The 21,502-nt window shown below is 45.4% G+C and overlaps 1 protein-coding gene across 1 annotated transcript; it reads right to left on the minus strand.

Moving 5' to 3' along the window:
* Positions 1 to 3,464: 3,464 nt before the first annotated feature.
* On the minus strand, positions 3,465 to 15,363 carry LOC120836264. The gene is made up of 6 exons (XM_042286968.1): positions 15,300 to 15,363; positions 11,975 to 12,120; positions 9,999 to 10,082; positions 5,806 to 5,844; positions 3,635 to 3,685; positions 3,465 to 3,485 (listed from the first exon to the last, which is right to left on the minus strand). Exons 1-6 carry the CDS (start codon positions 15,361 to 15,363, stop codon positions 3,465 to 3,467), a joined length of 405 nt encoding a protein of 134 aa, XP_042142902.1.
* Positions 15,364 to 21,502: the final 6,139 nt, after the last annotated feature.

Here is a 21,502-nt window from a genome sequence, read left to right on the forward strand (position 1 = left end):
TATGAACCACCCCATTGAAGCGCCGAGCACGCGTCGATACCCTGTGGTTGGCATTAGGCTGTGATAAGTCGTTACGTCACGTAACGTGCAGCCGGTGTTTGGTTCGTTAAATAGGTTGCACCAGGCTCGCAACCTGTCACGCCGCATTTCTGGGATGGCTAGATGGCGCAAGCTGCCGCCCGTTACAAAGGCTATAGCCATTACCATCCATCTATCCATGCTAAGAAAAGCGAGCAGACGAGACACTCATTAAACACGCAGGTGGCTATCGCATCTTCTTGAGGCGCACGCTACCCGGGCAGCCGCACCAAGGGACTCTCATTGGCGGCGCGCACGGCACGCCCATGGGCACGGGTGGCAAATGGCGGCGCACCGAAGAAAATCGGCCGGTTTGATTACAGCCCAATATATGGCGGCGCCCAATCAGGAAATGGGTTGTTGTTCTGATTTCGCTGCCACGCCTTTTTTACGCCAGAGAAAAGCCTTGCGGTGTGGGGTTATTCATCCATCGCTGCGACATGAGCATCACGAGTTCGTGGGGGTCCGTTTTCTCCGACTGGATTCTGCACCCCCCTCCAACTCGATGCAATGCGATTCATGTGCTTGCAATTATTGCCGGTTTTAAGCCCTCAAGAGGAAATTCCAGATTATTCCTGAAGAAGTTTGGAAATACATTGTGATGCACTGCCTTGAACAATATATGCGGTGTGACAACTCAGAACTGCTGCACCCCGTCGCTTTCCTGGTCAACATCCAGCCACAACGTTCGGGTGGCTGAGACGAGCATGCTGCAAGGTCCTTGCGGTCTCCACTCTCGTTCAGTCCGCACGTCATTACATAGATGACGCAATAGTAGACGCGGAGGTGGAGGAAGATCCACCTCATGGAACATTAAGATTCGCACACCCCCAGGCTTGGGTATGATCCTGGTTCGAGCTTGCCCGTCTCTAAGAGAAGGAGCTGCATCATCATCATCGTTATCATCGTCATCGTCGTCATCATGATCATCATCACCTGTGTGGGGTTTTCATCGTCCATTGAAAACTGCACTCTGGCCGTCCGCAAGCGAGCCGTGTCGTATTTTAGCTGCACTGCGGGAAACCTGGCTCGGTGGCGGTGTAGCCCAATGGAAATCGCGATCAGTCAAAAGCAGTCGACATTGTCGTCTGCTTGCTTCGCCTGTCAGGAGATGATTCCGCAAGAACTAATCCAAACCAACTTGGTCGTCAGCGTCGACGTCCGCCTTTGACCATGGCAAGTTTGGTGGCATCACTTTTTACAGGAAGGGAGCTACTGTAATACCCAGACAAATGCTCCCCCCCTCGTCTCTCCCCCTCCCCCGCCACTCCCCCCCCCCCCCAAAAAAAAAAAAAGACAAATAAAATAAAACTAACGCACCTATATTTTTGACATAACTTGCTATTAAAAAAACACACACAAAAAAAAAACACCGAAAGATTGTTTATTTTAGTAACTGCGGTGCCTTTGCCAAGGGTGACCTCGGCCGAAATGGGGTTAGCTATCGTGGGAGATAGGCAAAAATTGCTGACTGAAAAGGGCAGTTGTCTATACTTCAACGCCCTTCAATGTAAAAATCAAACTTGAAAATTTTTTTTTTTTTTTTTTTTATAGTTGCACTTTGAAAGTTAGCTTATTCGTCATATTCATCGGATTTGCTTACGCTTTTTGGGTGGAATATCTTTTGAGATATTACGATACGCCTTGAAATTTCGTAAGACAAGAAGAACAAAAACGTACCTTCGATGGAGATTTTAGACTGCTACGTGCAGACACCGATATTTATACCGATTTTAAAAGCCAGACTTGGGATCGCTGGCACCCCTATATATAAATTCAAACATATAACATGCTCCAGTCTATTTGATAATTCGTCAGTATTTTATTGTTGGTGAAGCCTATTTCTACAACACGCCAAATAATTTGGCAGGAACCAAGCCGGCGATGTTCAACCTTGAAACTTCTCTTCCAAGCATTTCTGTAAAAAAGAAAAAAAAATATATATATATATATATACATGTTAACAATAATTCACGCCGAAACAAAAACAAATACCACGATGAAATATTGATTAATCGAATTACATTTTTAACAATACCGACTTCAAAATAAACAGTCTTTCTTATGCTCCACCAATATTCACACATGAAATCGAGAAAACAATTGCGACCAAAACTGATCTTTATTATTGAATTTCTCTTTTCTTTTTTTGCTAAAAAATACCAAGTATCGGTGTTTTCCTTATCTAGTTTGTCGACTTTGTCACCCCTGTAGTAAAACAACAGCAACAACGGGGCTGTGTATTTTGGGGTGTTTCGCTACAAACGACGCCGAAATGCGAGCCCGCATTGCTAGCTTTGCCTTTCTTCGCACGACCTCGCGTCTTTGCAGACCGAGCCCGCATCGCTTTTCTATCCCTAATCGAACGTCTCGCTCCCTCTCTGTCCCCCGGTGTCTCGCTGGCACGTCAAGCTCTGTACGTTGTCGCTTTTGTTCCGCCATCTTAGTCCTCTCCTCCCTCTTGCCAGGCATTGCGAAGACTGCGGCACGTCCAGTTTGCGTCTTTTCTCGCGACCCGCGCGTGCGGAAGAGGACGGTTTGTGTATCTCACTCTTCCACGCCCCCGCACGTGTTTCTTTCCGATGACTAGGATTTTCCAAGGGGGAACGGGGGGACCTAAAATAAATGCTATCCCACTTGAAAATGCGTTGTCTCACGTGTATATCAGCTTACAGCTCGCAACGCACCCTAGACGAGCGCTAACGTGCCGTCAACGGTTCCAGAAACCCGGTCTGTTTACATCACCAAAACAGAAAGCAATCGCTTAACGATTAGAATTTGTTCGATAAAAATATATTTTAATGAATTAGTGGATGATTTTATCGCAAAAATGTAACTACATTAGCCAAAACAAACGGACACTAAACAGCTCGCGAAAGTATTGATCCTCAATTAATTTTTTTAAAAATCAGCGTATATAAAACCGAAACAAAGCATAACTTGCTTATATCTAAATAAAAACAGAAATTTCCTATATCTCTTCTTTTTTGTCGGCTGATAACTACCTAAATAAACGTCCCTCACCCCTAAAAAAAAAAGAAAAAAAATGAAAGCCGTTTACAAATCCCTGTAACGCCGAATTGGAGCGCAGCTCTTGAGGAGGAGTAGGGAAGGGTACTGAGGGGGGTCACGTCACCTGCGGGTAGTCACGTGACCCCGGGGGGTCACGTGATCTCGGGGGAGGGGGGGGTCACGTGACCTGGGGGGTCACGTGACCTCGGGGGGGGGGGGGGGGGGGGTCACGTGACCTCGGAGGGGGTCACGTGACCTCGGGGGGGGGGGGGGGTCACGTGACCCCCCCCCCCCCCGGTTACGCCGACGCCGACGCCGCTCAGGCTGGAAACGGGCCCCTAAGAGCTGCGCTCTAAAAACACTGTTTACGCGAATTACCGTGTACGGTTCATAGACTAAAAATTTTAAATTTTATTAATTTACACATCAATGAAAAAAGCGATTTGTATTCCGATTATTTCACATGTATACCACACTAGTATGACTAAAATATAACATTATAGGCAGTGTTTTGGCCTTGAAACGATCGGAGAGTCGAACTCACCCGAGCCATATCAAACTTAACGAGCTCGGCGTCGGTCATGCCGCTTGACGTCTACAGGCAGAAAAAGAAATTAGCCAAACCTGGACATGACGTCATCATTCGTGGATCCCCGACCCGACCCCTAGCGGCGAACACGCCGAAGTCCAACGAGACACGCCGCTGAACGGCAGACGCGTCCGTCTTGGCGTCGCCGCGTGCTATTCGGAGCGCAAGTTCGTCTGCTTCTTTTGCAAGGGTTGTGGTGACGTCAGAAGCAAGCTGCCTTGAGGTCTACCCACTATAGTTCAATCAGAGCCAATCAGAGCTCGGCGTTCTGACGTCAGCACAAACCCCTGCAAAATAAGCAGACGAACTTGCACTTCGCATAGCATAGTGCTCGTTGTGAGACACCCCGCGGCGCGCTGCCTGCGACGCTGACGCACGCTATAGGCAGCGCTGCATGGATACACTAGAGATGAGACGCCGGGACATAGAGCTAATATAATAACCTAGAGAGAAAGGTCCCACGTATGGCGCTACAGAATACGCTGCTACGGTTTAGATTAACGACCCTCGAGCCATCTTGGCGCTTCAAATCATGGTGGTCAGTTATCTGAAAGCTTTATCTGAAATCGCAGGAAACGTCGCTCTTCCGTCCGCCGGAAATGTAAAAAAAACAGTTCGCGACCGAGCAAAACGATATCACCCGAGCTTCCTAATGCCGCTTCTAAAGCTGAGGAAGTCGCGTTTTTTTGTTTTTGTTTTTTTAACTGTTGCGATTGACAGTTGCGTCTACTCTGCACAAAGCACCAAGATGGCGGCGCCCACTAGCAGATCGGGGAACAGAATGCCGATTTTTTTACCCTAGTTACACTAGCGCTCTTAATTGTCATTGAGCCACCGACAGTTGACTGAATCGCGATTGGCCGGAGTTACATGCGACGCCAACTGTCATTAAGCCGCTAACAATCATTGAGTTCAATTGAGTTGGCCTACATTACTGTATTTCACCTTATGATGTACCCCAGGAAAGGCTACAAGTGCGAGCTCCTTGCTCTGGGGCACATCTCGGTGGCGCAAGGTCTCTCGCATTAAGGGCAGCTGCCAACGGAGCTCGCGTTTCGCTGCGATACAACATAAAGTGAAACGGAGTAGAACTGATGACGGTTCGCCCCAATAGAGCTAAAGATGGCGGCGCCTGCTGCATCGGCGCCCATGGCCAACGCCAGCGAAGCCCTTACCACTGGGGAAGATTGGGGGAGGTATCTAGAAAGTATCATAGCAGCATATGTTGTTGGAAGAGGTATGGCTCGCGGCCAAAGCTGCCGCCCTTCATGGCACGTCGCGGAAACCAAAGCTTGGCGAGGGCGGCCATCGTAATGTCGGTGCCGATAAGACTTTCGTTATGTCTCTCTTGCTTGAATTCGTGTTAAACGTTCTGAGTGTTGTTTCTTTACTTTCCCCGCTAAATTTAGGAGGGAAATTCTCTCGCTAAACTTAGCGGGAAAATATGGCGGGGAAATGTTACCGCTAAATTTAGCGGAAAATGTTTGAGCTAAATTTTACGGAAAAATTATCTGCTAAATCTAGCGAGAAACTTTTCCCGATATATTTAGCGGCAAAATTTAGTGAAATTTGTTTCGCTAAATTTAGCGGGGAAATCTTCTGATAATGCAACGCGCGGTTACGCCCTCTTGCATTATTCCCATAATGCAACGAGCGCGGTTAGGCCGACGTCGACGGCGACTCTGCTCAAACCATAAATGGGTGCCTAAGTTTCGATATAGAACAAAACAACGCGGGGTGGATGTTTGGAGTCATCGCGTTCGTAAACCACCACCGTCAAAGTCGACAGCCTAACGTCACTTCGACTTCCGTCTATAAAAAGCTGAATGAATCCCATCATAAACGTCGCAGTGAGTGCTTTGCTATTCCCGGAGCACGAATGCTTTTAATCGCGCATGTCACCAATATCGTACTATCATCGGTGTTCTATCGGCAGTCTCGTGCAACCCCACATGCCACAAAAATCTGCCGAACGAGAACTAAAGCCACAAACCTCGCACACAAACCTAATTTATCGATCTCGTTATCTGTGCCTGACAGCATTTGCTTCTTTACGCAAGTTGGAGTAGACCTTTAATATTTACTATGCACTTACTAAGTCTGCGACGATGTTTAGGCGTGCTTACCTCGAAAGAGTCGGCTTTTTCGTGGACGCAAGCTTTCATCTGTAAGGATATTTGGCCGTGTTAGTTCACCTGTAGTTAGTGTCTCCGCCAGCTCAAGAGACGCTGGTCGTGGCGAGGCTGGAGCGTCTTACCCCCCCCCCCCCCAAAAATGACCAATAAGATCACGAAAAACGGTTAACGAAGCCATAAGCGCGAACATAATACACTGTGTGTTTCTTGAAGGGCTACTGACAAGCCCCAGATCGATATTATTTCCTCTTTCACTGTCTCAAATTATTTAAAAGCGCGTATCGAAAAAAAAAAAAAAAGATCATCTCGAAAAATGGAATTAGCGCCCGAAAGAGCCGGTTAAAGTTTATATCCCCCTCCACCGATTTGGCTTCTCTTGGCTTCTTTTTTTTTTTTAATGACGTAGGTAATTGACGAAGGCATTTTGGAAAACATTAAGAGGTGTCGCAAGTAGCCTGTCTAATCACTATTATTGTCATTCATCACCTACGTTTTCTTTTTTTACGATGGTTGTTTAGAAACTAAACAATTTAAAACAACCCGCCGTGGCTGGAGAGAGGACGAAGGGCAACACAACACACAGAGTCTCAACCATCATCGGTGGTCCTAAGCAGTCTCACACAACCCCACCTTTCACAAAAATTTGTCGACCGAGGACTATGCTGCTAACCGCGCGCATCCACCCAATGTATCGATCATTTAGACTGTCTGTACATATCCTTCGTACTTTCCCCAGTCTCGGGGGTTTGTCTTACATTTTGATAAACCTTCACCAGCTCGTTTGCGCCCTAACTTTTTGTTCGTTAATAATGCAATGCCGGTAAAAAAAGAACAAAGAAACAATCCGAAAGTGTTAATGACGAAACATCGGCCGTCTCCTAGGTTTTTTTCATACTTTCAACATGGCGGCACCCCGCGGCTCGGTGCTGAAGGTGTTCAGAGGGGAGCGAATGACGGGGAATTCGAGGACGGCTCGGACGGTTCTTTTTTTTGCGGGCCGTATAATTTCTCGGATAACCTCTCAGTCTCACGCAGCACCTTCGCAACATCGCCCCTCTCGTCGCTCACTAAAGAATGCTACACGTCCGTTTTATTCACTACCTTTTTCTTAAAAAAAAAATCATTTTAGGCCGACTGACACGGCTAAAAAAAAAAAGGCCCTATAAAGTGACGCGTCGTCCGCGAGCGATGGAAGTCTCACGGTTGGCCGGGCGGCACTTGCGCCTGCCCATCAACGATAAGAGTGAAAGAGAGAACAGGTTACACGACACTTTTTGAAGTATTTGCTTTTTGTTTCAAAGTCGTTCAAAACAGTAAGAAGTGCATCATTTCGCTAATTATGTCATAGGTTGTGGTTCGCTACCTAATCGACGCCCGATCGGGACGTGCCTCGCTCGCTCCCCAAGAAGTCGCTCACACAGTGTGCGCTTTCAGAATCGTTTAATTAAACTCACTCGTTGGTGGTCAGCGTCCTCTCCTCGTCCTCCTCGTCGTCGTCGTCACGCACTGTCTGGTTCGCAGGTTCAGAAGAGAACCCCCCTTGTCCCGCTTCCCTTTTTATGTCCTCGCCCCCTACCGATCACGTGCCCTCCCACGCCCCGGCCACGGGCCCCGCACGATCCCCGAGTGTGGATTACGCGCCGTGCGGTGTCGCTCCCCCGTCCAGGGATCCGGGTGAGCTGGAATGTTCGGCCCTGGCAGGGCGCGGGAGGAATGGGCGAAGGAGTGGGGTAAATGCGGGGAAGACGGGACTCCAGGGTAAGGCGGCCGGAGGGATCTCCACGAGGTTCGGGCTGCCGTTTAAAATCAAGCTTCCTAAAAAAAACATTTTTCCTCTGCATGTAGTTCTCAGCTCCACATTCTTAGGGCGACCCCTGTATATCATTTTCAGTTTTTTGCAGTAATAATAGTAATTTAAAAAAAAAAAAATCTATGTTGGGGTTGTCAGTGATCCTTTATAGTTAGAGCTCCCAGAGAGTATAACTTTTTTCTGTAATCTGTACCTATTTTCACGGCTTTGTGTTTAGACCGCCAGGTGCGTAAATATTTTGTCTTCTCGCGAAAGCGCCGGCGAGTGAGCCTGCGGCTACGGTTTTTAGTTCCAGTCGCTAGGTGCCGTCGATGTCGCAGAAGTCACCAGTAGACCCCCTTTTGAAAGTTACGCGCCGGTTATTTGAAGGTCGGAGTCACTGCACAATGGCGGAACAGCTGGCATCGTGGAACGTGCGAGTTGTTACACAAGGTATACCGAACATCGGAGCGCGGAGCCGACGGTTCGATCAGAAACGTCGAAAGCGCAATGCCACTGCGCCCAGCACATTTTTCGGTCGGTGTACTTTTGCCTTCTAATCCTACCAAACACGTAATGTGTGCCGTGACGTTGCGGTTTTAGTCCGCCATTGTGAAGGGATTCCACAGTTGCCAACAGAGGGCAGTATTTCGAAAGGGTTCCATTGCTATCTTATTTCGTGCTCTGGGTCCGAGCGTGCTACACGGCTAACCACCGTTAAGAGATAGATTGTAAGGTGGTTCAAACAGAATGTATTATCATATCATGGCTAGCTATAACAAACTCAACGTGTCGCGCTTTCTGCAGTTGTCCAAATTATTTTGCTGCCTTGGGATCACTGGGCTGTATTTCGTTAAATATCTAGTTCGCTAGACAGCGCACTTTCAAAGCACGACTAACGCAACCATCACGATCAGTTCCCTTTGTTTTGAGAGGCTTATCCTTGAAACCTTCTCTGAAGATCTCAAATGGTACCGAGTATTCCCAACCTCATATTTTTGGAGTCTAGAGCTTTCGATCGTTACATTATATAAAATCAGATTATAATCAAAAACCGTGCACATGGCCGGAATAATCCTTCACGTAGAAATGCACAAAGCTAACTTACTTCTAAAGGGCATAAAATTAAAATAAACCCGATATTATTCACCATATTAAAAAAGAGACAAAAACACAAAAGGTTTAATGTCGGTCTCAGGCTCAGGATTTTCGGGGTTATAAGTAGTTAGCTGCTAGGATTTTTTTTTTTTTTTTTAAGTATTGAATACAGTATTTGAAAAATCTCGTTCCCGTGAAGAAAAGAAAAAAGGAGCCAATGCAAGGGCATGCACAAAAAGACAATAAACTATTGCTTATTTGTTACACATCTCAATTCATGCACAAACAAACGCTATTTAATTTCTAAAATAAAAAAGAAGCGAGAAAGTCGTGCTCAAAACACATCCCGGAACTTAAGACATTCACCATCAAGGCCGGATATTATTAAACATTTCTAATTGGAGCATTTTTTTCCACTTGAATAACAGGTAACTATAAGATTTCCTTTGAAGAAAGCCAACGTGGTAATGAAGATAGTGAGACATCTTCTCCAAACTAGTCATGCAGTTAGATTCAGAATAATACCCTTTATTGCGCGCCGAGGCCAATGAAAGCATAAGCAGCAAAATAACAAAAGAATTAGACGCAGGCAAGCAAGTGGTAGACGTTTGAGATAGTAACATCCAGTGATTTCCCTCCACCCTCCACCCTCTTGTTTTTCTGAAGGCACCCCTTAATTCGTAACGGCTCCTCTACTCCAATGCGCCCTTCTAATCACCCCCCCCCCCCCCCCCCCTCACACACACACACCCTAAAAAAATTAGGCACCCTTCCTAATTTTAATTCCTGGAGAAACCCCTGGTAACATCCACTGCAAGACGCTCGGTGGACAAGATGAAAGGAAACGAGAGAGATAGATAGAGATAATGGAATGACGAAGAGGACGTTTGCCTGAGCCTGTTCTCCTATCTGGATATATCCTCTACTGGTGGCAGGGGAACAGGGAATAAAGGTAAATAAAGAAAGAAACGACAAAAAGGAAAATGATATAACGCGGGTGACGTTGATTGCAGTTTGACGCTGGAGTTTGGACAGGTGAAGCTCTAAGAAATAACCCTGCTGTCCACTTTTTACCGAGTTACTTTTCTTTTAATCACGGCGAAAAAATGCGTTTCTTTTGAGTTTTCCCCGTGAAGATCATCCTCATCTCTTATGCTAATTATTTTTTTTTTTTTTTTGTTTCACGCCTGCAGGATATTTCTTGCACACTAAATTGCAACCGAAAAGATCATCGGCAGTTCCCCCGGGTAAATTAATTATGCATTATGGTGACATATAGGATATTAGGGGCACTTACGAGGCTCTTTCTTTGAGCGATGTCGGATATTCCAGCAGTCTGGACTGCGCAGGTGGCCGCGGTGGGCATGATGCCGTCCATGAGCTGAAAGATACGCAACCACTTCACAATCTTCCCGATCGTCTTATTGTCGACCCAGAGCCGATTACATTACGGCGTTGGCCGATAACAACGCCGAAGAAATCACGAAGCAAGAATTGTGAATGGCGGCGTCGGTAGGAGGGGAAAATCCTGATTGGTCGATAGGGTCATGACGCCATAGCCACATGACCATGGGCGGGAATGTCAAACAACCCACAACGCTCCCGTGAAACGTAACGTCCCGAGTGGAATGGAAGTGATTAAAACGTATAATGTAATGCTAATGAAAGGTCGCCGCTGGTTTGATTTTACTTTATAAAGTCTTTCATTTGTCTTAAAGCAAACAATTTGAAGCATATTTAGGCGGGATTCGAACTCACGACCATCGGTTGTGAGTCAGGCAGGCTACTGACAACGCCACGCAGGGCTTGGGAACGATAGGGAGTTTACCTGTATTTTCCGGGCTATAGTCCGCGGACTATACATGTTTAAAAGTTGAAATTTCTGGCTGTGCGGACTATCTACGCGTGCGGACTATACAGGAATTATGTTTTTCAATGTCGTTGATTATGACGAGACGAGACGGATTTTGTGAATAAAAGAGTATGTTATTGCTAATTTATGTATATTATAGGCCTTTTTTGTAAGCTAAGAAAACATACATATGTCAAGGTGTGCCGCGTATGAGAAGAATTTCGTGTCGACTAAGCACCAGGTGCGGACTATGCACTGGGTGCGGACTATGCAGCGAATGCGGACTATCTAAGCAAAAGCTTTCATTTTTGACCCCAAATTTGCCTCTGCGGACTATACACCGTGTGCGGACTATAGTCCGGAAAATACGGTATGTGTTTATCTATCGCGTTTTACCCTTAAAGGCGAAGCTTAAGCGTCCTTCTGTAATACTTTTTTTAACCTGTCAGTTAGTGTAAGCTAAGCTCCATGTCAGCATCGCTGAACATTGGAGCACAACTTCAAGGTCAACGACCAGCATAGATTATGGGTGTACAGTGTTCGTGTACTATGATTAACCAAGAACTGCAAGTGAATGTACCACCGACCATTCGAGGGAGTGAGTGAAAGAGGGGTTTATATTGTGAGGGGAGAATTGCCTGTCTCGGTCCACTTATTGCGACGGCGTGAAATTAGAGATTACGATAGTAAAATAAAATACAATGAAGTTCGGGACAAGATTGAAGCGAGGCGGACATAAATGTTTTTGATTATTATTATTGTTCTAGAAGTCGCCGTGTACACCAGTTTTTTTTTACGTCAGACATTGGTGGTTTCAGTGAGTTATCAATGATTCCAACCATTCATAAAAATAAAATAATTTTTTATATACCTTACTCTTTCAATTTTTGGGGCAATCTATAGCCACTATTTTAAGGGAAATCTAGCCACTAGCGCGAACAGCAGTTCGGAGCTCGGTCGTCTTTTTCTCAGGCATAGAAATGAACAACATCAAATTATATTCCGCGTGTCGGTTCGTTCAGAATGAGCATTTTTCGCCACATGTGCCAACATCTTCTCCCTTCTGGGAGCGAAGTAAAACGCAACTAAGTGTAGCGATCGTCTTTTCGTTAAACCACGTTGCATTCTGTACGCGTCCACTCTAGTCACCGACTGTAGAAATGCTGGACTTCTTGCTTCGCGATTAATTCATCGGTGTCCTCATCGGCTAGTCTCTCAGTATCATTCACTCCGGACCCAAATATATTGTTCGAGACTCGTACACGACTTCCGTTTCTTAAGCTCTCAACGATTACAGGTCTCTAGCATTTTATTGATCCTTTCTTTTTCCTTTCTTTTTTGTGCGATCCTTTCTTTTTGTGTGCTGCCCAAACTTTTGCACGACTCATAGCTCACTCGTCCCGTCATTGACCGCCGTATACCTTCTTCACGACGTCGGGGTTTATTCCCTTGGCCACCTCGAGGCACCCCCTGGCCCCGTCGATCTTGGCCAGGAACTGCTGCTGCATATCCGGATTCGGAACCATCTGGCGCACCAGGTCCCTTAAGATCTCCAGGATGGCGTCCACTGGTCGCGGCACGCGGAGACCACCGACAAAGAAACGTTATTCCAGAAGGAGGCACACGAACTCACAAGCTTTATACATGTCTGCAAGTGATCAAGCTTTAAAAGCTAGTCTGGCCACCGGGTGGCCAGACTAACCCCAGACTAGCCTAATTGGAGCCACTAGGCGTTGTGGGGGCTGCAGTCTTTCAACTGTGGGCACGCCTTAGCAGGGAGTATTGGCGAAACGAAGATTAGGTTGCAGCGCTGGTGGAAATTTTATAGGGAACATTGAACTGAGTACAACTATCTAGCACAGCTGGGAAACAGACGGGACAGAGGAAAATTAGGACTCCCTCCCGCGTGGCTACTGTCAAAAGTTAGTCTAAAATTGGCGACTGCCTCGGTGAGGAGCGGAGGCGTTTGTTTATGTTTTTAGTTTTTGCCCGATCCCCCAAAGGTCTGCCTGGCGATCATGTTCATGACATCATGATAGTTAGAGAAACGAATTTTTTTGGAAGGGGAAATCATGTTTTTGTTATTGTTTTTAGGCTAGGTGGAGCAAGCTACCGCCCGTTACAAAGGGTAAAGCCGTTATCATCCATCCATCTATTCAGGCTTCACTATCAGACGATCTACACTAGGCAGCAGCAAGTCGGCGCCGCCCAGAAGCCATGCTTGATGCCATACGGATGACGTACCACTATTAAGGATATTTTTACGAAAACGGACACCACAAGAAAAAAGCACAACTCGTCGTCGAGGCGGCGTGTTCGGAAGACATTTATTTATTTAATTGATACTGCGGCCTTCAGTTGAAAGCCTTAGCGGGAGTAGAAGGTTTTTGATATACACAATGAATAACCACCCGAAATGCGACCTAAATATATCTCTGATGGAGTGCGTTATCAAAACTGGTAACTGATGAAAACGTAACAGTTTTATTTGACAGTGAATTCCAATCTTGAATTGCCCGAGGGAAAAATGAATACTTAAAAACATTGTGTTTAAATCCTTATTTCTGATTAGATTTGGTATAGCTGATGCTTGCTCATCTGGTCGCCGATGCGGCACGCAAGAGCTGCGCCTCTGTTACTTCGGACGCCAGTATACCGATCAAAAATCGACGCCGTGTGGATGTGTTGACCCTTCGGGTAAGTTTCGCCGAGTGCAGCTTCTGTGAAGGTGTATGTGCCTCTGAAGCAGCGCTTAACTTTGCAACGATAAATGCACATGTAACTTGCGGCGCTCGTGGCTTAGAAACGAGTTTGATTAAGTGGCGCTCAAAAACTATACCTCCAGTTCAGCGCTGCTCCACTGCCTTGCTCAACCTGTGTTGTGGCTTGAGTAATTCGGGTTCATTAGAGTAGATTTCGAACATAGCCATGGTTGATAGCGTATGATAGCAACCACTGATTGTATTTTTATTGATAACAACCGCTGATCAGTGACAGCAACTTGCCAGAACAACTGGACGATCCAGACCTGTGTGACGAATGTGTATGCAGAAAGGGCTGTATTACGGTACGCGCGACACAGCTTCCAAACTTTCCCGAAGGGGTAACATGTTCACACGACGTCGATTCTTGATCGGTATCCGAGCGTGCGAAGTCACAGAGATGCGGCACTTGAAGTTCCAAGACATGACCTTTGATAACGCCGACTGACCGCGAGACTTGCGTTCGACGAGTTATGCCTTGTTCCTGTGGAGCTGGACTTTCGCTAAAATTTCGACGGGTTTTCAAAGGCAAACGAGCCTCTGCAACGCTTCAACCTGCTGACTTTACGCAAGCAGGGATCGGTATCCAGCAAATTGTCGTATAAGTTTATGAATGCGCTTCTACGTTTGTCGTCAACACTTCTATTTTAATCGAGTACCTTATGGTGCTTAGTTAAAGGTGATGGTAAGGCTTACTTAGGAATGATTTGGTTAAGAAAGGCCTATTTAGTATAAGGACAGATAAAGTCGGATCGATCAGGCATATATTGGATACGCTAGGTTAGGTTAGGTCATGTCAGATTGGTTGAAACACTGATCTCTATGACAATTGCTGGATCGCGTTTGCCCGCTCCGCGAATGCGGTCACTGGCGGCCATCTTTAGGTAGAGTTATATCACCTCTAGCCAATGTAAGCTGCTGCAGCCGCTATCATCCATCCATGGCAGATAGCGTTTTGGCAGGTGGGTTGGCAGGCTGCGGTCAAAATGGCGTGGGTGATATTGCGTGCTTGATTAAAATTATTTTACGAAACAAGTTTTTGAAACCCGGCGTGAACAGTAGTCCGGTTTTTGAGGACCTGGTAAAAGTTTTACGAAATCGCAGCACCGGGAGAAAAGCAGCACAGCACGTATCGAAAGTCGCATCGAAAGAAGCATCGAAAGCAGACGACGGTACGGAGTCTGCTTTTGATGCGAGCTGCGCTGCTTTCCCCCGGTGCTGCGCTTTCGTAGAACTTTTGCCGGGTCCTCAAAGATGAGCCTACCGTTCACGCCGGGTTTCAAGAATCTGCTTCATCCAACAACTTCAATCAAGCACGAAATGTCACCCACGGTACCGTGTACTAGATCTACGGCTATTTTATGGCAGACTGCCGCCATTGCGCTGTCCGCCATATTACTATGATGGCTAGAGATGATATAACTCTACCTAAAGATGGCCGCCAGTGACCGCATTCCGGTCCATAGGAGGAGCTGGTCAAACGCGATCCAGCAAATAGACATAGAGATCAGTGGGTTGAAAGAAAAAACAAAAAACAAATTGGATGGTAGAAAATATTGAGCTAAGCTTTTTAGCTTATTGGAGCCTCTACTCGTTTTCTCCTTACGGTGGAGTGCGACGGCCGCTACTGGCCATCCCAGCCAATCTAGTGCTCTGAAATGATCACGTGACTAGGCGCCAAGCGTGTCGCTGAGGTTTCTCCGAAGGACAAATTTCGATGGACCTTAGCATCCTCTGTAGTCTATGGCAAAGTAAAACGGAGTTAGTAGTGAAACATGCGATGCCATTCTCTAAAACTCGGGAATTTCCTTGTCGAGTTACTTCCTGTAGCTTCGACTACATCCAGGATTTGTCATGTCAAGCTAGACAGTCAAAAGTACACGTTAACTACGAACAGGTTAGGTTAGAAGAGGTAACCGCTGTCCTGGAACTAGCTCAGCTTATCCCAACTTCGGAACACAAAATTGCAAGTACACAAACTTACCATTCCCCTCTGTCGAAACCATGAGGGCAGATCCAAGCAGAAGGACGAGTAGGAGTTGCCTCATCGTGGTGGTTGGGGGGACTCTGAGGTCTCAAACACTGCAACAAACAAGAGATGATATGCTCCACGAAGCATAGGATTCTGTTGGGGTGACATAAATGGCTACCATCCTCTTATATACCAATCTTTGTGAATTACACGGCTGGGTGGGTACATGAGACGACCCTCGGCCGCGGTGTCGTCCACCTGCGGGCTGTCAACGAAGCGAAGCGTATCAGAAAGTTCGAGATCAATTAAACTATGGACATCACGAAACCGCCTGGATTCGAGTTTAACCAGGTTCGACTCTTCCGAACTTTTGACATGAAGTTCGACAAAGGATCGACTAAAGTTGAGCAGTTATGCGCATGAGCGGAAATTGAAAACGACGGGTGTACCATTTATTTGGTGTTTCGTTTCACATTAACAAACTACCGATAACATGAAAACGTTTATGCGTTTCTATTTGTAGTTTATAAAAAACGAAAAAAAAAAGAAAGAAACGAACTGCCGTATAAGTGATTTTCTTCCGAACAACGCTTGAACCTCATCTTTAGCGGTCGGAAAACGCTGTTCAAAATCCAAACTTCAACGAATTTTCATTAAAAGTTCGAAGGCTCGTCGCATCGGGCAATCCTCGAAGTTTGACGTCCATCCTCATATTCGGCAAAAGTCTTCGATAACCATAGATTAAGCACAGTTCCTCGGCGATGGCGCGGAAACGTAGTTTATTTAACCCAACCAAAAAAAAAAAAAAAAAAAAAAAAAAAACGGACACGGGGAAATCGCAAAGTCGTTTTCTCGGTGAAAACCAAATATTGGCGGTTCTCCATCCTTCTGGTTTGACTAATAGTGGTCTCTTAGAAGCTAAACGTAGTCACGGCCTTTTACTAGTTCATCAGAGCATGCGCGCGACATTTTGGCTTGACAATCTAAACGCTCTTCCGTGTTTTTTTTTTCTTGTTTTTTTTTTTTTTTATGATGTGGAGGGAGGCGTGGGAAGTACGAGAAGGCCGCGTTCTTGGAGCGTAGGGTGCAATAAGCGTTGAAAGGCACGGCATGTTTGATTGAGGAACCAGCTTATCGTGCATATAAACGCTCGGGCCGCCACTGCTCGGAGTGGGCGGCCTAGATGGGTCTGATTTCATTGTTGGTTTCTGAGCACATGGTTGACAATGAAAGGGCAATTGATTCTATTAAAACCAGTGCACGTATATGTCGTTCGCTTTTTCTACGTGCCCTCGTTCCTATTGTGTTCTTTATCCTTTTACCGGTTGATTTAATTGCTCCGCCGAATCTTGAATCTGGGTGTATTTTTAGGTTGTCTGAAGCTTTTATACTTCGTTTCACCTAAAGGCGCAACTCCCCCGTGCATGCAGATTTGGTTCTTTTTTCACGGTATAAAACTATTTTTTATGCACTTTATAGTCATAAATTTAAAGTCACATTAAAGAACCCTTTGTAACTATGCCTAAATATTAATTTAGTTTATTATCAAGGTTTTAATAAACCACTGTGTCTAATAAGAAAATTTTATTTCGAGTTACAACGTACCAACGTCCACAATAATTGGCGATATAAAAATAGAATAATAATAATTGTAATATTAATATTAAGAAAAAGAAGAATCGTTACACATCCCAGATAGCTAGCGATCCGTTGCAATTGCTTACGGTAAACAGGAAAGTCACTAAATATAATAAACTTGGATTCTCAAAGCGATTAACAGTGACTGCATCCGTGACAAGGGTGAAGATTTGCATATTCTATTGGCATAAAAAGTAAAGTGATTCCTAGTCAAACGGAAGGGGAAATGAATATTAACATTGGATAAAAACTAATCATAATCTATAATTTCATTTTCTATCCTGTGCAAAAAGATCAGGTCACGTTCTGTTCTTCTGTCAAACAATGACCTCAGCAAGAACTTATCGCAGAAAGTTGAAATCAAAATAAAAGTGGCGCTGAAGATAGCGATTGCAAACAATGCGTATTAAGCATTTTTGCACGCTTTCAGTTTTTGTTGACTGCGTTTCTGACAAAGAATTTTAACCTGTAGAACCGAATTCAAGCCTTGACCTAACAAGAGAGCAAAATAAACGAATAATACAAGCAGATTTTAAATTATTTTGTGATGCACATCTTTGTCGCGCTGCCAATAAATAGATGACACGTGCAAAATAAACGTCAGTTCTTTAACTATGATTAACCTAGGGTATCTTAAAATAGAGATATGTCTAATCAAAATTCCTCTTGATACATAATCGTTTATGTAATACATTTCTACGTCTGCATAGGGACAAGGCATTTGTTTTGAGAGGGTTCAGTGACACGCTATACACTTTACACTCCTGAACTATACGCGATACATCACTCTGTAACATTTAGCAGTCGACAGGAGTATGAGCATTCATAAAAAGCTTGATGTCATCTGCGAAGAACAACAACTCGAAATTTTCGGCATATGACGCTAAATCATTTACGAAAATAAGGAACAAAGGGAGGCCAAGAATAGATCATCGGGGAGCACCAGAACTGGAAAACAAAAGTTCTTGAGCGACTATTATCTACTCGAAGCAACGAACTTCTAAACATATTTGTTTAAAATAAAATATAAAGCTTAAAATAGTATTATTTCACCGTGCTATAAAGACAAAATGACGTCGACAAACGAAAATTACAAAACATTAATTTACGAGACATCGATATTACTTTTTCCAGAACTTCCATATCAATGTATTACACCAAAAGCTTAGTATTAGTTCTCAAACATTTTCCATACAGTTACGGCAAGTTGCAGCTTCCTAATATAGAATACAGATGGCGAAACGCTTTCAAGCATAGCTTGATGTGCATTAGCCGTCGTGTGCCGCTTAGTGCGCCACTTGAAAGATAGAAACGGCGCCAGATGCTTGGTTGTGGTGGACGCCCGCAGTGAGCGAGCCAGAGATGTCAGAACAAGTTCGAAAATGCGGATGCACCCCAACTGCTTTTGCACGAGTTCCACTGTGCGTCGGAATACATGCCTGGTGCTATCCAAATGAGATGAGTGCAACGAAAAAAATTCCACCAGTTTCGATTGTGCCATGTATTCAAAAACAATTTAATGTTTTTATCAATTGCAGAAAACATTTTTGCAATCGGATAATGGCTTGTCAGAATGGTTGGATTATATTTTTTTTTCACAGCCACCTCGGTTACTTTTAACTGACAATAGTACTAAAACAAAACACAAAACATTAAAAAGTTTAATACCCCATTCACAAAGCGCGCCTGATGGTACCTTTAACATAGGTACACCCGCAGGCAATATGAAGGTGAACGCCGGACCGTCGACCGATCCGTGCTATCAGCGCCATGGCACGGCTGCCGTGGCGGCTCGCTTTCTTTTCGCGCGTTTCACCGAGATTAAGCGCTTGGATCGAGCGCTGTTTTCAGATCTGCTGGTACTCCCTGCAAAAAGCGTGGAAGTGGGTTTCGATTTCCGCATCGCTTTTTGTGGGCGCCGTGCCCACGTTATTGCCGGCAAATAATTTGCACATTGCTTGGACTAGAGCGAACGTTGTTTGGCGTGGTTTATCAGTAACTCAACCGCTTTCTTCACAGTGTAGCAAACCAGCACAAGGCGCTGGATGACATCACTGTTTTAATAAACGCCTACTTCTCTCTCTCTTCAACCGATTTCTCCATTCATAAGCAAGTGATAATAACGGTGAACGCTAATAACTGTTTATTTTATGAAGCAGAAAATATAAGTTACTTTTTGATTTGTTCCGCAGCCTTCCGGTTTCGCACCATAACACAACAAAGAACTACTAAATCCCATTGTCTGCCGATAGCGTCTGAAAGGCTCCTTCCGCGATCTCGGCGAAGCGCGCGATAAGAAAGCGAGCCGCCACGGCAGCCGTGTCATGGCGCTGATAGGCAGTGATAGCACGGACCGGTCGGCGGTCCGGCGTTCACCTTCATATCGCCGGCGGGTGTAATTTGAGGATTGGCGAATCATCCGGCACTCTTCGGCCTCAAGCGCATGCAACCCGCCGAGGATTGCGAACGAATTCGCCGTCGACCATAAATCTTTCTTAGCTAAAGTTACCTTTATGATCGCGTGAACGGGGTTTCAGGGGCTCTGAGCCAACGCGCTGGCCTACGAATCACTATAGGGTCTTTTCACGGACGTAATTTTGTCCGCCATTTTGTTGTTGTGAGCTGTCTAGCGTGTGCCGATCGCGTGTATTCGAAGGATTCACATGGCGCCCTGAAATGCGTGGTGCGCAGAAGCCTATATGCTTCATCACGCTAACATCGGCAGCCATAGGCGAGTGAAGAAAAATAACGTTTCAGAAACAAAAACTAACAACAAAACTTCAGATTTACGTCATTCGCAAACACCTTATAGGCCTATTTTGAAAGTCAAGTGCTCATTGTTAAAATGTCTGAAGCACAGCAAAATGGCGGAACTAGCCACACCACAGAACATGAGAGAGAGAAAGAGAGAAGGGTTTATTATGGAAGGACAGAGAGGTTAACCTGAACGTAGGTTCTGGTGGGTTACTCTGTACTGCATGGGGAGAACGAATAGGGGAAAGAAAATGCATGACGATGAGGAAGACAGATGAGGTGAAGTTGTCAATGAGGGGTGAGCAATGGTACTAATGTTCAAAATTTCACAGGCAGTTTTAAGCACCCTACAAAGTGTCCGACAATTCCGTGTTTGTGAGCAACACTGTTGTGTCCCAGGCACCAAACACTTTTGATGAGCTGAAAGGACGCGAGTCCAACGCCACTAATGTGTGTTGCAGCACTTATCGATCCTCGTTGAATTTATCGCATTCACACAGGATATGTTCAATTGTCCCTTCAACTTTGCAGCTTGCACAGTTCGCGAAATCTCTCATTTGAAACCGACAAAGGAACTGCGGTGTATATGCCACACCAAGCCGTAGTCGGTGCAGGACCGCCTGCAGCTTTCTTGAAAGTCCAGATGGAACGCGGAATGCAAGTTGAGGATCAATGGAGTATAGCCTTGGATGGTGGTAATGTGGATTCATCCAGTAATTTCGTGAAATTCCTTTTGCCACGTCTTGAACCAGAGTTTTTGTGTCACACCTGGAGTAATGTATACTAATTGAATTGCTGTTACTGGTTGATTTTGCTGCACTATCTGCTGTCTCATTGCCGGCGAAACCACAATGACCTGGTATCCACTGTAGAGTTATGTGATGACCCTGCTGGAGGGCAGGCGCAGAAGAATTGGTATGCCAGAAAGTCGTACGCATCATGTTTCATATAAGACCGGATTATTTGTAGCGCTGGTCTTGAGTCACTGAAGATGGTCCAGTGCTGGGGCGTTTGACATAGGAGGTACTTTACTGCTTCTCGTACGGCCGCTAACTCAGATGCCGTTGATGTCGTTTTGTGTCCTATTTAGAAATTGGAGGAATGACTGTGGGCGGGTATTACAACCCCAGCTCCAGATCGTTCCTCAAAAGAGGACCCGTCGGTGTACACATGTGTCGTCAAGCCGTATGTTTCATTTATGAGCCGTAAGGTCAGTTGTTTCAGTACAGGCAGTGGAGTTGATGTCTTCTTATGAATGCCTTTGATGTACGGCACTACTTCTGGAGTCAAGAATATCCATGGCGGTATGCTCTTAATACATGGCCGAACAAAATTATTTAGGGTAGTATTGTGCTTTCTTATCGTCCTGGAGAAGCTCTAATTTGGTCTACTTGTAGGTAACGTTGCTAAGTGATGGCGAGGATGTTGTGTGAGGTGTCTCAAGTGCAACCGCAGTGTCTCTTGTATCATGTACGCTTCAATTGGAAACCTGCGAGCCTCCGCAATTTTCCCGGGCGTGGAAGCAGAGCGTTGTAGCCCTAAACAGGTTCGTAGAACTTGCGCCTGGATGCTTTGGAGGGTTGGTATATTGGAAATGCAGGTGTTGTTGATAACCGATAAGGTGCACCTCAGAAGCCCGAGGAACAAGGCTTCGAACAGTCGCTGTAGGCAACCAACAGTTGCGCCCCGTGTTGTGCCATTGATGAAACGCATGAAATGCACTATGGATGTCAGTTTCATTTTCAGTCAGGATACTTGAAGTGTCCACGTTAAGCCTCGATCCAAAGTTATTCCTAGAACGTATGCTTCCGGACGTACGGATT

The sequence above is a fragment of the Ixodes scapularis genome, unplaced genomic scaffold (genome assembly GCF_016920785.2).
Source record: "Ixodes scapularis isolate PalLabHiFi unplaced genomic scaffold, ASM1692078v2 PGA_scaffold8__174_contigs__length_109621045, whole genome shotgun sequence".
Lineage (NCBI taxonomy): Eukaryota > Metazoa > Arthropoda > Arachnida > Ixodida > Ixodidae > Ixodes > Ixodes scapularis.